Below are 13,358 nucleotides of genomic sequence, written 5' to 3' on the forward strand. Positions count from 1 at the left end.
TTCCTCCGATAATCATTCTTATGTCCCCTAATGGGTGCCTTGGTCGCTCGTTTTCTCGACGGGGTTGTTGTTCTTGTGGTGGTTGATCCGTTCTCCCCTTGTTGACGAACTTCTGCAGCTTCCCTTGTCGGATAAGGGCTTCGATTTGCTGTTTCAAGTCGTAGCAATCGGCTGTGTCGTGGCCGTGGTCACGATGGAAGCGGCAATATTTGTCTTTGGACCTTTTGCTGGGGTCACTCTTCAGCTTTCCTGGGAACGTCAGGGATCTTTCGTCCTTAATCTGCATGAGGACTTGGTCTATCGGCGCGGTTAGCGGGGTGAAACTTGTGAACCTTCCGCCCGTGGGTTTTTGACGTCTGTCCTCCCTTCGGTCTCCCATCCTTCCCTTCTTCTTCCCCTGGTCCTGTCGGGGATCCTCTTGTCTGTCTCTTTTCTTGGGTCTATCTTCTCGGGCTAGTAGCGCGTCTTCAGCGTTCATATATTTGGTGGCCCTGTAAAGCACCTCCGACATGGTCTTAGGGTCGTTTTTGTACAAGGAGAACAAAAACTTACCCCCCTTCAGCCCATTCGTGAATGCTGCTACCAATATCTTATCGTCGGCCTCGTCGATTGAGAGCGCTTCCTTATTGAAGCGTGATATGTAGGCTCGCAACGTCTCCTCCTCTCGCTGCTTGATATTCATTAGACAAGCCGTGGATTTTCTATACCGATGTCCTCCGATGAAGTGCGTAGTAAATTGAGCACTCAGTTCCTTGAAGGTGCTGATGGAGTTGGGTGCTAGCCGGCTGAACCAAATCCTTGCTGCGCCCTTTAGGGTTGTAGGAAAGGCCCTGCACATAATTGCGTCTGCCACTCCCTGAAGGTGCATCAGGGTCTTGAAGGTCTCTAGGTGATCTAGAGGGTCCTTTACTCCGTCATAACTATCCATATTTGGCATGCGGAACTTATTCGGCAGGGGGAAAGAGTTGACGGATGTCGTGAATGGAGAGTCAGTCTGGTTGACAAGGTCGTCAAGATCACTTGACACTCGACCCTTGAGAGCGTTCATCATTACATCCATCTGTTCCTTCATCGCCTGCATCTCCGCGATGAAGGATTGTGGAACTGTATCCGTCGGGGAAGGGATGTTAATGTCCCGTCGCACTGGCCTGCTCGGGGCGTTACTCTCCTGTTGTCCGTCCTGATTTCCCCTCTCAGCGCTGGTCCCTTCTTGATCCGCTCCTTGGTTATTGACCGCCGCATTCTTTTGGTTCAGCTGCTCTTCTAGGTCGTGGTTTTGTTTGGTTAGGCGCTCCACGGCTGTGGCGAGCGTCCTGACCTGTTTCTCAAGGGCAGTCGTAGGGGCTTCTTCTTGAACGTCATTCGTGGTTGCCATTGAGCGAGTGAGTACCATGTAACTCTTTTGTCTAGGAGGTGATGTTTCCCACAGACGGCGCCAGCTGATGACGTTGAAAATTGTCACCAATAGAGCACACCATACTCGCGACTCAAAGCGAATCTGCACGACAAGAACAATCGAAGAAAACCTTTAGAGAGCACCGGTGTGGTGTCGGCCAAACGCTCTCCGAAGGTCAAGTCAGAATTCGTCTCTTAACTTTAGAGAGTTAGAGAGGGTCTATTAATTGTACCTTGATTCGCGAGAGTGTCAGTCCTTTTATAGTGGTGGAGAGGTGGCCTTTCTTCTCGATTTCCAAATCTTTCCAATGTGGGACTCTAAGACAAATCCTCCAAAGCGTGGTGAGCAAGGATTTCCCTTTTTAGGGCTTTTCTAGGCGATAGGGATTTCGGATCATGGGCCCTCGCTACGCCTGTCAGCGATGGGCCTTCAGAACGCGTGGGACTATCTTTACACAGGCCCAACAGTTCCAATCCGTTAGGCCCATCAAGGTAGGCCCGTCAGGATCTTATATTTTATCATCTTCAGCAACCAATACAGGTATGCCGCTATTTTTTCGTTATAAATTTATGCTTCCAAAGCATGATCTCATTCAAATTAGACCCTTAGAGCATCTGAAACTATTTTAGAGCTTTCAAATATTAAGGAGCCCAACTAAATTACATCATTTGCCCCCACCCTCCATGACCAAAAAGTGTTGGCAAGTTGCTATTGTGAACCAATCAAAATTATGGTTTGTGCAAGATGCAACGACTTTCATTTTTAGCATGCTGCTCTTGTTGACGCTTACTTAATGTTACACCACCTTATAAATTTTGAATGAAATAATATTTTAAAAATATATCTTGCCAATAAATTAAATGTTGTCTATATTGTTAACACCAAATATTTTATTTTACGTTGACAAGCACATAAATCAAAACTTGTCTTGTTATAGTTTTTTAGAGTTTACAGACGTACAATGAAGAAGAGATATGATTCTAACACAAGATATGTGAGAAATTTAATCATAAATTCAAAAATGAAGTAATGCTATGCAATAGTTAAATTCACACAGCTTTATTGCAATATACATTATATTCATAGATGATATTGCGTACTTCAACAATGCCCTTAGAAACATGGACTAAATTTTATTATCAAAGAAAAAAAAAGTAAAAATTGAGACACATTAGGTCAGCTAATATTTTGTTTCCCATCAATTCTTCTTCCATGATTGAATTTGCAAACCACTTATTGTTGAATCTTGCAATCTTAAAAGGTTAAGCATATGCCTGACTCTTTTCAAAGTGGGAAGAAAATCTAAAATACTTGACCAATCTGGAGCTTGGGATTATGGTCAGGGGTGAACAAAAATAACAAAACCAGACGAAAAGTAGCTAGGCATTTATTACAAAGAAATTAACAAACTAATTACAGGGAGATGTGGTAACTAAAACTAATTAAAGCTGAAACAACTTAACAAAATAAAACAGAATTTCCCGCGCTTGTAACAACCACTCAATCACAAATAACGGCTTCATCAGAACGACGCCGTGTGGATAAGTGCGTCAATAAACTAATCTAATTATAAAAACGGCACCGTTTTCTTTATTGAGCACTAAGTGAAACGACACCGTGCCCTCGTTTTATTCTTTAGACTTGGGCTGTACATCGTCCTCTAAAGCATGCTAGACACTGGGAATTTTGTGATAACAAGCACAAACTAAAGCATCATATGGGTTAGCTTCAACGAACCAACCAATACAATCTTACCAACCCAAGTCTTAGATTCTGGGAGCAACCTATTCTCTATAGGCCAACACTTGATTTTGATAGTCCAGCACAACTGCCTCATTTTTTGTCAAAAGGGTGAAGTTAAAGAATGAGCATGAAGAAGAATCAAGCAGTTGCACAACACTGACAAGCCAGGCAGAGAGGCAGAGGACTGAAACAGAGCACTGGAAGTGAAGCTATTCTACTTGCTGCATAAACGACAGAGCTCTATTTGATCAATGCACTATGCTACTTGTAGTTTAGGATTAGCTTAATTGGTAGTTTCTATTTATGTACACGTGTAAATGATTGGTTGGTTGTAGAAGTTAGATCCGTATAATTTGGAGTTAGGTAGAAGTTTGTTGCTCCTTGCGTGTGTATAAAATATCTGATGTACTTTTATATGCTCCTTAATGCAATACAGAATTTCTTTCATCAAATTCTCACATTTGTCATCTGCTTCTTTAACAATTGATAGTCCAGCATAACTGCCTCATGGACCAGCTAGAGTTCCCATTCCATTACACAAACAAGACACTGCTTTGCTGCTTGGGAGTACCATAACTGAATGCATACCCTTACACTGAATAGCAAGGCAGGCTGTACTTAACAAATTCAAAGTCCTGAACAGACCAAGCTAGAACCACGCCACTTCCTTCTCTTGATTTTGGACATAGAAAATTCATATTTAAAAAATTGAGATGACAATTACTATTTGTTCTGTTTGTCAATTGTTTTGAAGAATAGACGTTTTTGGATACTTACTTGAGGTTGAAATCAATCATAATTAAGTCCGTGCATTATGACTAGGCCAACGGGGTTTTACCTTATTTGGATTCAAAGTAGAGTTTATTCTTTTCTAAGAGCGTCCCTCTATTATTGCAAACAACATAAGTATGACCACTGTTTGAACATCATGATAGTATGCTTCCAAAACATGCCTTACTGAAATTTAAAGCACCCAATGATTTCCGGAGCTTTCAGAACCAAACGCTCTTAACATATAAGGTATGTGAGAAATTGATTATAAATTCAAAAATTAAGTAATGCTAGGCAATCACACTGCTTTATTGCAACATAAATTAAGTAGTTCAACTATGCCCATGGAAACATAGACTAAATTTTATTATCAAAGAAACAAAAATAAAAATTGACACACATTACAGATTCATACAGCTCCAAGGTCGGCAATTATAAATGCCCATAGAATCAGGGAAAATTCGCTAGTAAGATTGCAAAAATCGAGCCAAAAGAAAAACTGAAATAATTGACCAATCTGGAGCCTGAGTGAAGAAAAATAACAGAACCAGAGGAAGTAGGCATTGATTACAAAGAACCACACAAATGTGCGAGTACTGTAAATCAAGAATATCAGAAAAGGGGTTACTTCCAAAGCAATGGCTGTCCCTGCTTTGTGTGCTGCTGTGGTATTGCACTGAGTCTGATCACTGCTACCAGGATAAAGGTTGTACTAAAACAAAGTAGATGCCCACACCATACGATAACTGAGTCACCACACTTAGATCATCGGTTATGGTCCAGACTGAATAAATATAGCTTATACAGAGGTAGATATTGAGAATGACGAACAGAAGCTTCATGTAAAAATTTAGAATGAGAACAACAATTAATGAGTTTGAGAACGAAAATAGTGCGGTATTACAGGCGAGGAACAGCAAAAAATAGCGTTCTTCAAAAGCAATGGTTGTCCTGTCCCTGCTTTGTGTTCACATGTTAATGTGGTATTGGACTGACTCAGATAAATGATTTTAGGATGATTACTACTCCCTATTGTTTTATTGAAGGGAGGAATCTGTCGATAACTACTCCTTGGTTCTGTGGTAATCAGTGGAGCCAGAAATTTATCTTTGGGAGGTTGTATATAATATATATATATTTTTTTTTGGGTATAAAATGTAAAATAGTAATATATAATACTTCATAACTTAATTTTTTGTCTTTTATTTATTGAGATAATTGTTAAAATATCTATGTGTTCATTTTAAGGATAATGAATATTTAATTATTGTAATTTGTTGATATATATATTTATAGATTGTATTTTATTTAAATGAAAATTATGTTTATTTTTAGACTTTCTTAAATATGTATGTATATTATCAAGTATGGGGGACAAACTGATAAGATTATTTAGAAATTAGCAAATTATTTAAGATATTTTAATAAAAAAGTCATTTTTTTCAAAAAATTTGGGGGCCTTGGTCATCAAGTGGCTCCGCCATTGGTGGTAATGCACAGACCATTATCTTGCCAAACTCCACCAGGAGGAGTAAGTACCGCTTCATAGCTGAGTGTTACAAGCAGTGTTGTAACCACCAGAAGCACACTGCGCCATTCCATTGAAGATTTCCTTATTTCATGTCTTAAACTCTTAAGCGAAAAAAGATCAACCAATGACTCTATTAACGACCTTTGGTACATTGGATTTGGACACCCATTAAATGTAGAAGGAGATGAACTCGGTTTAGCTCCAACACGGCATAGCATAACCCTAACCTCTCTGTTGTCTTCTCGCGAGATGTCCAATGCTGTTTTATCCTCTAAATTATTATGGTTTACATCCACAAATTCCTTACACCTAGAGAGTAAGTGTCTTACAGCCTGCGTAATGTAAATCAGTCAAGTCTCGTCTGTGGTCCATTCTTAATACAAATGCATGAGTTTCATATACTTATTATATATATATATATATATATAAATATATATATATATATATATATTATAACTAAAATTATAATTAAGAAGAAAAAAAATAATCATATTCTATTACATGCAATTGCAAACCCACAGGATAATTAAAAGATAAGATATATATTCAGCAAAAAAAAAAAAAATATATATATATATATATATATATATATATTACGCCGATGACAGAACTGTAAATAGAACAAGGGAGGCCACCACTCTCTAAAATTTTAAACATTTTTAAATAGTATATTTTGGTATAAAATATTTTAAATTTTGAAAAGAAAAAAACCGAAAGAAATTTACTTGACCCCAAAAAATGAGTCTCCGTTCAAAAAATAAAATGGTTATCTAGACTATTTATGGGTTTTTTTTTTTTTTTTTTTTTCATATTTTGTTAATACTTAGTAGATGTTAATGGAGAGAGCTTACCTCGGTTTGATTTTTTGATACTAAAATGTGCAACACAGGATTGCCTTCATTGTCCTTCCAGTTCAGGACTGTTCTTTGATTAAATTCAGCATTTTCAGAAGAATTATTTGCAAGCCATCACACGAAGAATTTAAATGCCTCGAGCTTGTCATTTTTAAGGGTAATATGCAAAGCTGTCTCGTTTCGCACCATCACATCTGTAATAGAATCAGGACAAACTAATAAAAATTCCTCCAATAGATAAAGGCGCTCACCACTTTCTACTACGTAATGCAAAGGAGTTAGCCGCTCCCTTCCTTTGACACGAACAAGGTCCCCATCAAATTGTAAAAGCCGACGCACCAAGTCGATATGCCCATTTTTTAGTGCAATGTGAATAGGGCTAAACCCATTTTGATTTAGTTTCCGAGCAAACGAGGGCTTTAAACCGATCATCTCCATGGCAAATTGGATGTTCCCAGCAAATGCAGCTATGTGTAAAGGAGTATTAACAAATGGTAGCTCGTCGATGTGCTCCAAAAGTTTTACATAAATATCATTATAACCACTTCAAGTAACCGCAAAAAAAAGAGATGAACCCGAGGAAGCTCTAGTATTGCGTAGCAAAATCCTGATCTCATTGTTGTCTTCTTGTGTTTGTCCTTCGAAGATGTCCCATGTTGTTTTACCCTCCGAATTCCTATGGTTTACATGGATGAATCCAAAACCCCATGTGAGTAGGTGATTCACAACCTGCATAATGTAAATTAGTCAACCTCGTCCTTGGTTCGTTCTTAATCCAAATGTATAAACTTCTTTTTCTGTTATAATTTCTTAACTAAATTTATAATTAAAGAAGAAGAAAAAATGATCATAATACATACTATTGCAAAGCCACTGAATCATTAAAAGATAAAATAATTTTTGATATAATACCAGTGATAAAAATGGAATTGTTCGTAGACCAAGGGAGGCCATCGATCCTTAAATTTTATACATTTTTAAATTGTACATTTAGATATAAAATATTTTAAATTTTGAAAAGAAAAAAAAAATTTTACTTCTCCCCCAAAAAAGATTTTTAGTTCAAATAATTCAAAAAAAAAAATGCTCACTTAGACTATTCATAGTTTGTTATTTTATTTTAATTTTATTCCCTTTTATTTATATTTTGTTAATGATGAGACATAAAACTTGCCTGGGTTTCAATTTTTGATACTACAATGTGCAACACAGTACTATTACCATCATCGTCCTCCCAGTTCAAGACAACTTTTTCATTAAATGAACCATTTTTAGAAAAATTTCTTCCAAGCCATCCCGCCAAAAATTTGAAAGCCTTAAGGTTGTCAAATTTGAGGACAATATGCAAAGTTGTCTCGTTTTGCACCGCTACATCTGCAATAGAATTAGGATAGACTAATAGAAATTTGTCCAATAGATCAAGGTTATCACTGTTTGCTACTACGTAGTGCAAAAGAGTGATATGCTCTCGTCCTTTGACATGGACAAGGTCCCCATCAAACTGTAGAAGCTTACGCACCAGCTTAATATAGCCATTTTGTAGAGCGAGGTGAATAGGGCTAAACCTGTCAGGATTTAGTTTCCAAGCAAATGAAGGCTTTAAACCCATCATCTCCATGGCAAATTGGATGTTGCCAGTAAATGCAGCTATGTGTAAAGGAGTTTGAACAAATGGTAGCTGGTCAATGTGCTCCAAAAATTTTACATCCTCTCCAATTAATTGGTAAAAGGCATTAACATCTCCACTTTCAGCAACCTGCTTCATCCTCTCAATTCTTTCATCCATTTTAGAGAAGGCTGATATATAAAGGTAGGGTTTTTGTTGATTTGAACTTGTTGTTGTGTGGCTTGAATAAGTAGTGCTGCATGCAACAAAGCCAATATTACCGCCTCATCCTAATTAATTAGTTTCAAAGATCTCCAGCATGTCACCTAATTAATTAAAACTTTCGGTATGTTTTAGATTCTTGTTCCTACGTGGTTTTGACTGCTTCGGAATATTATTTCTATTTGATTTAGATTATGCTCCTTGCCAAGCTGGCTTTAGATTAGCATATATTTTAACTCACTCTTTATTCTTTATCTATATCATGACATAGTCGACTTTCTTATTATTTTGAGAGAGAAAGACACTTTCTCTACTTCAAATCCCCTATTCCATTGTTGTTATTATTGAATTATCAAAAAATAAAAACAAAAAAACCAATTAAAAAAAAAAATACTTGGTCATAAGTGTGGAATGATCCTAAACGAAACCTAGGAAAGAAGTTTTCTTTGTTTTTGTGTTTTTTTTTTTATTATTATTATTTAAAATGGAGTGCTTTTTAGTTGAAGTGTCATTCTCTTTCAGCTTCTTTTGTAAATATCCTGTTGGCTTCTTGGTGAATATCTTGTATATGATTTAAAATTTATTTCCAAGAAGGAAAATAAAAGTTCAACTGGAAAGCTCGGATATGACTACAATTAAATATTTTCAATTTAGAATCGAATAACATTTATACATCTAAGTAGTCTATACCACTTAGAAAGAAATTTTATCATTCAGTGGTGTCATGTTTTAGATGTGTAAAATATTCTTAAGAAAAATAGGAATTTTTTCCTTCATTGGTTTCATCTTTTAGATGTCTAAAACAGTTTTATAAAAATGCGTTCTAAATACATGAGTAATGCTAATTAAGGAAAATCATATTCCAATATACCTATAATGAAAATTTATTACACCCTCAAAATGTCATAATATGAATATTAAATATGAGTAATGCTACAGACAAACTATTTTACAATATTTTTACAAACTATTGATGTGACAAATTCTTGCTTTTTTTTTTTTTTTTTTTTGCTAAACTTCAGTGTCATTACTCAAAACTAAGAACACAGAGCGCAATCCCCTTTACAAACAAACTCAAGAGAATGGGGAAGATTGCTTTTATTGAAACAAAATGATTGGAGGGAGCTAAGTGCAAATCTAGCAGCTGCATGTGCTGAAGAATTACTGTTTCTACTAATCCATCTAAACTTGCAAGAAACAAAACTAGAAAGTAATCTATTTATGTTGCTAATGATAGTGCTTATGTTCTAGTCAGGGACGTGATTAGGTGATGATAGAGCATTGAAGCACACTTGAGCATCCCCTTCAATAATGACAGACATCCATTGTTCTTGAATTGCTAGGTGGACAGCCCATGGAATAGCAACTGTTTTTGCCTAAGATGGTGTGCAAAGATGATGTCTAGAGCCCCAAATAAACAGAACTTCACCCAAGTGGTTCCTAGCTACAACAGCTAAAGCTGATCTGAAGTTGTTTAGCGCCGCGTCCACATTGAGTTTGACCCAGCCAAAGGGGGGTTGGGTCCACGTCGAAATGGGTTACATAGAAGGGGTAGGAGTCAAGGCCGAGAAGGTTTTGGAGAGCTCCACGAATCTTGAAAGCACATTCTGCTTCGCCTTGTGAATGTTAGCTCTACTTTCCTGGAAGTGGGTCAGGTTTCTCGTCCTCCAGATTTCATCAATAATCAGCATCATTTTAAGCAGAATAGTCCATTGGTCTTGAACTGGGAGTGGAGAGCTAGGGGGAGATATGATGAGCTTAACAATGTCTTCATTGGAAGCAAAGGAAGAGGGATTAATTCTGATACCCCAACAGGTTGAAGCCCAAAGTGCTCTAGCGAATGGACATTCAAAGAAGAGGTGTACACAAGACTCATCTCCAGAGTTACAAATGATGCAAGTAGGATTAAAATGGCCAATTCTTTGGCTTAGATTCACCTTCGTGGGAAGTGCGTCTACTCGAATCCTCCACAACAACATTTTTAATCTCTCAGGTAACCTTGCTTTCCAAAGCTTCTTCCAAAGGTTGTTCTATTGGTTGTTACCGCTAGATAATCTGAAGGAAAAATCATGAATTGATTTGACAGAAAACATACCCTTAGAGTTTGGCACCCAAATGAGCTTGTCTTGCTTGGAATTATAAGGAATTGGAATAGCTAAAATAGCTCTAGCTGAATCAACAGAGAACAAGTCAGCAATCATATTGGAGTTCCAGGACTTAGTATGTTGATCTATCAGCTGGAAAGCTTTTAGAGGGTGTTGAGTGAATGTGCTCACTCTAGGTTGAGGCTTAAAGCCCTCTAGCCATAGGATCCACGGATCTGTCCAAACATCAATTGTCCTACCATCACCAAGCTAATAGCATGCTCCTTTTTCAACAAGCTTTTTAGCACATTCAATTGCTCTCCATGTGAGCAAAGCTATTTTAGGTGGGTCAGCTCAGAGCCAATCATTGCTAATTTTGTACTTTGCATGGAGTAGATCCATACATAAGCTTCTCTTCCCTGAACATACCATCCAAGCTAGCTTAGCTAGAAGGGCTGAGTTTACTTCCTTGGCTTTTTTGAACCCGAGACCGCCTACATTTTTGGGACGACATAGATTGTCCCAAGCCTTCCAGGCTACAAATCTCATTTCTTTTCCCTTTGGTTTCCACCAAAACCTCCTAGTTAAGGAGTCAAGCTTAACATAAATCTTCTCTAGAATATTGAAAGTAGAAAGAGTGAAGCTTGGTATGGCTTGGGCGACTAAATTGATGAGGGTGCACTTACTTGCCCAAGAGAGACATCGGTTTCTCCACCCAGTCAGCTTAGCTTCTAGATTTTCTTGAAGGAATTTGAAATCCTTTGAGGGGAATCTAGATAGGAACAAGGGTGCTCCTAAATAGATAACTTCCTTTTTGAGGCTCTTCATTTAGAGATGGTGTTTTATGGCTCTTCTACTTGATGAATAGGTATGTGTGGAAAAAAATATTCCAGATTTACCTCTATTTAGGCTATGGCCTGACCACTTGCAATACCTGTCAAGACACTTTGCTAAGATTTTTGCATCTTTTCTAGTGGCTTTTGAGAAGAGGACAATATTGTCAATGTACATAACATGTGTCACAGCAGGACCTCTAGCACTTCCTTTAATGCTGCTAATGTTACCTAAACAAAGTTCCTTATCCAGCATTCTTAATAGCACCTCCTACCCCAAAATGAAAAGGTATGATGAAAGAGGATCTCCTTGCCTCATTCCCCTACTAGGTTTGAACTGGTCAGACTCGCCTCCATTAACTAGAATTTCGAATGATACTAATGAGATGCAAGCTGAAATCCACTTGATAAAGCCACTATCAAATCCAAAATTGGTGAGCACGGTTTGGATAAAACTCCAATTAACTCCGTCATAAGCTTTTTAGAGGTCTAACTTAATGGCCATAAAGCCCGTTTTAACTTTTTTGACCTTGAAGCAGTGGAGTAGCTCATGGACAATAACCTGATTTTCTATGATCCATCTACTCGGAATAAATGAAGATTGGCAAGGAGAAATGAGCTTGTGGAGTACAAGTCGAATCTTGGCAACCAGCAACTTCGAAATGATCTTATAAACTACGTTGGGGTGGAAGTTATTAACAGAAGAGGGGTTCGAGATTTTAGGAATGAGGACGATGAGTGAACTATTTACCTCCTTGGGCAACCTGACAACCTCAAAGAAGGAGGTGACTACTTGTGTAACAGACTCACCGACGATATTATAGAATAGAGCTGGGAAACCATCTGGGCCAGGTGCTTTCAAATCTTGCATTTGAAAAAGAGTGGCCTTGATCTCTTCAAGTGTTGGGATATTTCGAAGGATGGGATTTTCCTCCTCAGTGATACAAGGGGATATAAGATTATCCAAGTGTTCTAGGAAGGAAACTCCTTCTAAAAGCATGCTTTTAAATGAGTTGAAGAATAGAAGTCTGATTCCTTCGAGCTAGTGATGCAAGAGCCATCTTTAGACTTAATGGCATCAATGCTATTATGCCTCCTACGGATTATAGTAGATAGGTGGAAAAACTTTGTGTTTCTGTCTCCTTTTAGCCATAGTCCTCTGGATTTTTGTTTCCATAGAATTTCGCACCTTGAGAGCCATTTTGATAGTTCCATTTAAAGTGCTTCTTCATCCCTGCCATTGTCCTCTGAGGGAGGGTTTTTTTCTATGTCAGATATTCTTTCCATCAGTCCATTGATTTTATCCTGACAATGCCCAAAAACTTCTTTATTCCATTTCTGAAGAGCTGATCTGGTCGCGGCTTGCTTTTTACAAAAATTAACAAGTGCGGATCCTCTTGATACTTCATTCCAAGCCTTTTCCACTACTGTGTTGCACCCATTGTCTCTTACCCAGGCGGCTTCAAACCTGAAAGGTTTGTGAGCAAAGCTATCATCTAGGTTTATGTCCAAAAGGATAGGGGTATGATCAGAGTTGATGGCTCCCAAGTGAGTAACCGATGCTTTAGGGAAAGTTAACCGCCATGATATGCTCGCAATCTCTTTGTCCAACTTTCTTTTAATTGCTGAACTGCCCCACTGACCTCTCACCCAAGTATACTTATTACCAGAAAAACCCAAGTCCACAGCTCCAAACTCATAAATTAAATCCTTTAGATAGTTGGTGGATGAGGAGCCACCTCCTTTGAATCCACTAAGCACTTCATTATCGCTAGTGGTGAAGTTGAAATCTCTAATGCACACCCAAGGGCAATTGCAAGAATTCAGGAGAGGCATTAGATTTTCCTAGGCTTTACGCTTCTTGGAAAAGTATGGGGGGCCATAAAAGCCAACCAGGAGCCATTCACCTAGAGCATCAAAAACTTTGATAGCAATAAGGTTCTTATTGAATTCAACTTTCTGGAACGAGATACCAGATTTCCAGAAAACACAAATACCACCTGCAGTACCCTTTGCCTCGACAGCATGCATATTAGAGAATTTTATAGAATTCATAACATATTCCATTCTACTAGTAGAAGCTCTAGTTTCGTAAAGAAAAATAACATTCGGGCTAGTCCCTTTTATTTGAGCCTTAAGGGCTTTGACTGTCACAGCATTACAAATGCCACGACAATTCCAGCTAAGGATGTTCATGGTGAGGTTGGGGGATTGATAAGGCTCGCCTCTTCGGCCGCAGTAGATGAAACAGAGTATGATTTGGATGCTGTGGGTTTAGTAGTAAAGCTAGAGTCAAAATAGTGCTTACCAACAAAATC

The 13,358-nt window shown here is 38.0% G+C and overlaps 2 protein-coding genes across 2 annotated transcripts; both read right to left on the reverse strand.

The window, feature by feature from the left end:
* Window positions 1-6,409: 6,409 nt before the first annotated feature.
* On the reverse strand, window positions 6,410-8,081 carry LOC115983437 (ankyrin repeat-containing protein BDA1-like). Its single transcript, XM_031106107.1, has 2 exons — window positions 7,470-8,081; window positions 6,410-6,805 (listed from the first exon to the last, which is right to left on the reverse strand). Exons 1-2 carry the CDS (start codon window positions 8,079-8,081, stop codon window positions 6,410-6,412), a joined length of 1,008 nt encoding a protein of 335 aa, XP_030961967.1.
* Window positions 8,082-12,255: 4,174 nt separating this feature from the next.
* On the reverse strand, window positions 12,256-12,876 carry LOC115983444. The gene has a single exon (XM_031106115.1). It carries the CDS (start codon window positions 12,874-12,876, stop codon window positions 12,256-12,258), a length of 621 nt encoding a protein of 206 aa, XP_030961975.1.
* Window positions 12,877-13,358: the final 482 nt, after the last annotated feature.

This window comes from Quercus lobata, chromosome 4 (assembly GCF_001633185.2).
Source record: "Quercus lobata isolate SW786 chromosome 4, ValleyOak3.0 Primary Assembly, whole genome shotgun sequence".
NCBI classification, from domain to species: domain Eukaryota; kingdom Viridiplantae; phylum Streptophyta; class Magnoliopsida; order Fagales; family Fagaceae; genus Quercus; species Quercus lobata.

Bases quoted from the DNA above. Each gene is read 5' to 3' on its own strand.
- LOC115983437 (XM_031106107.1), bottom strand. From the start codon at position 8,081: ATGGATGAAAGAATTGAGAGGATGAAGCAGGTTGCTGAAAGTGGAGAT. The intron at 6,806-7,469 runs GCAAGTTTTATG...AAACTTTTGGAG, and splicing joins TATCAAAAATTGAAACCCAG to CACATCGACGAGCTACCATT.
- LOC115983444 (XM_031106115.1), bottom strand. From the start codon at position 12,876: ATGCCTCTCCTGAATTCTTGCAATTGCCCTTGGGTGTGCATTAGAGAT.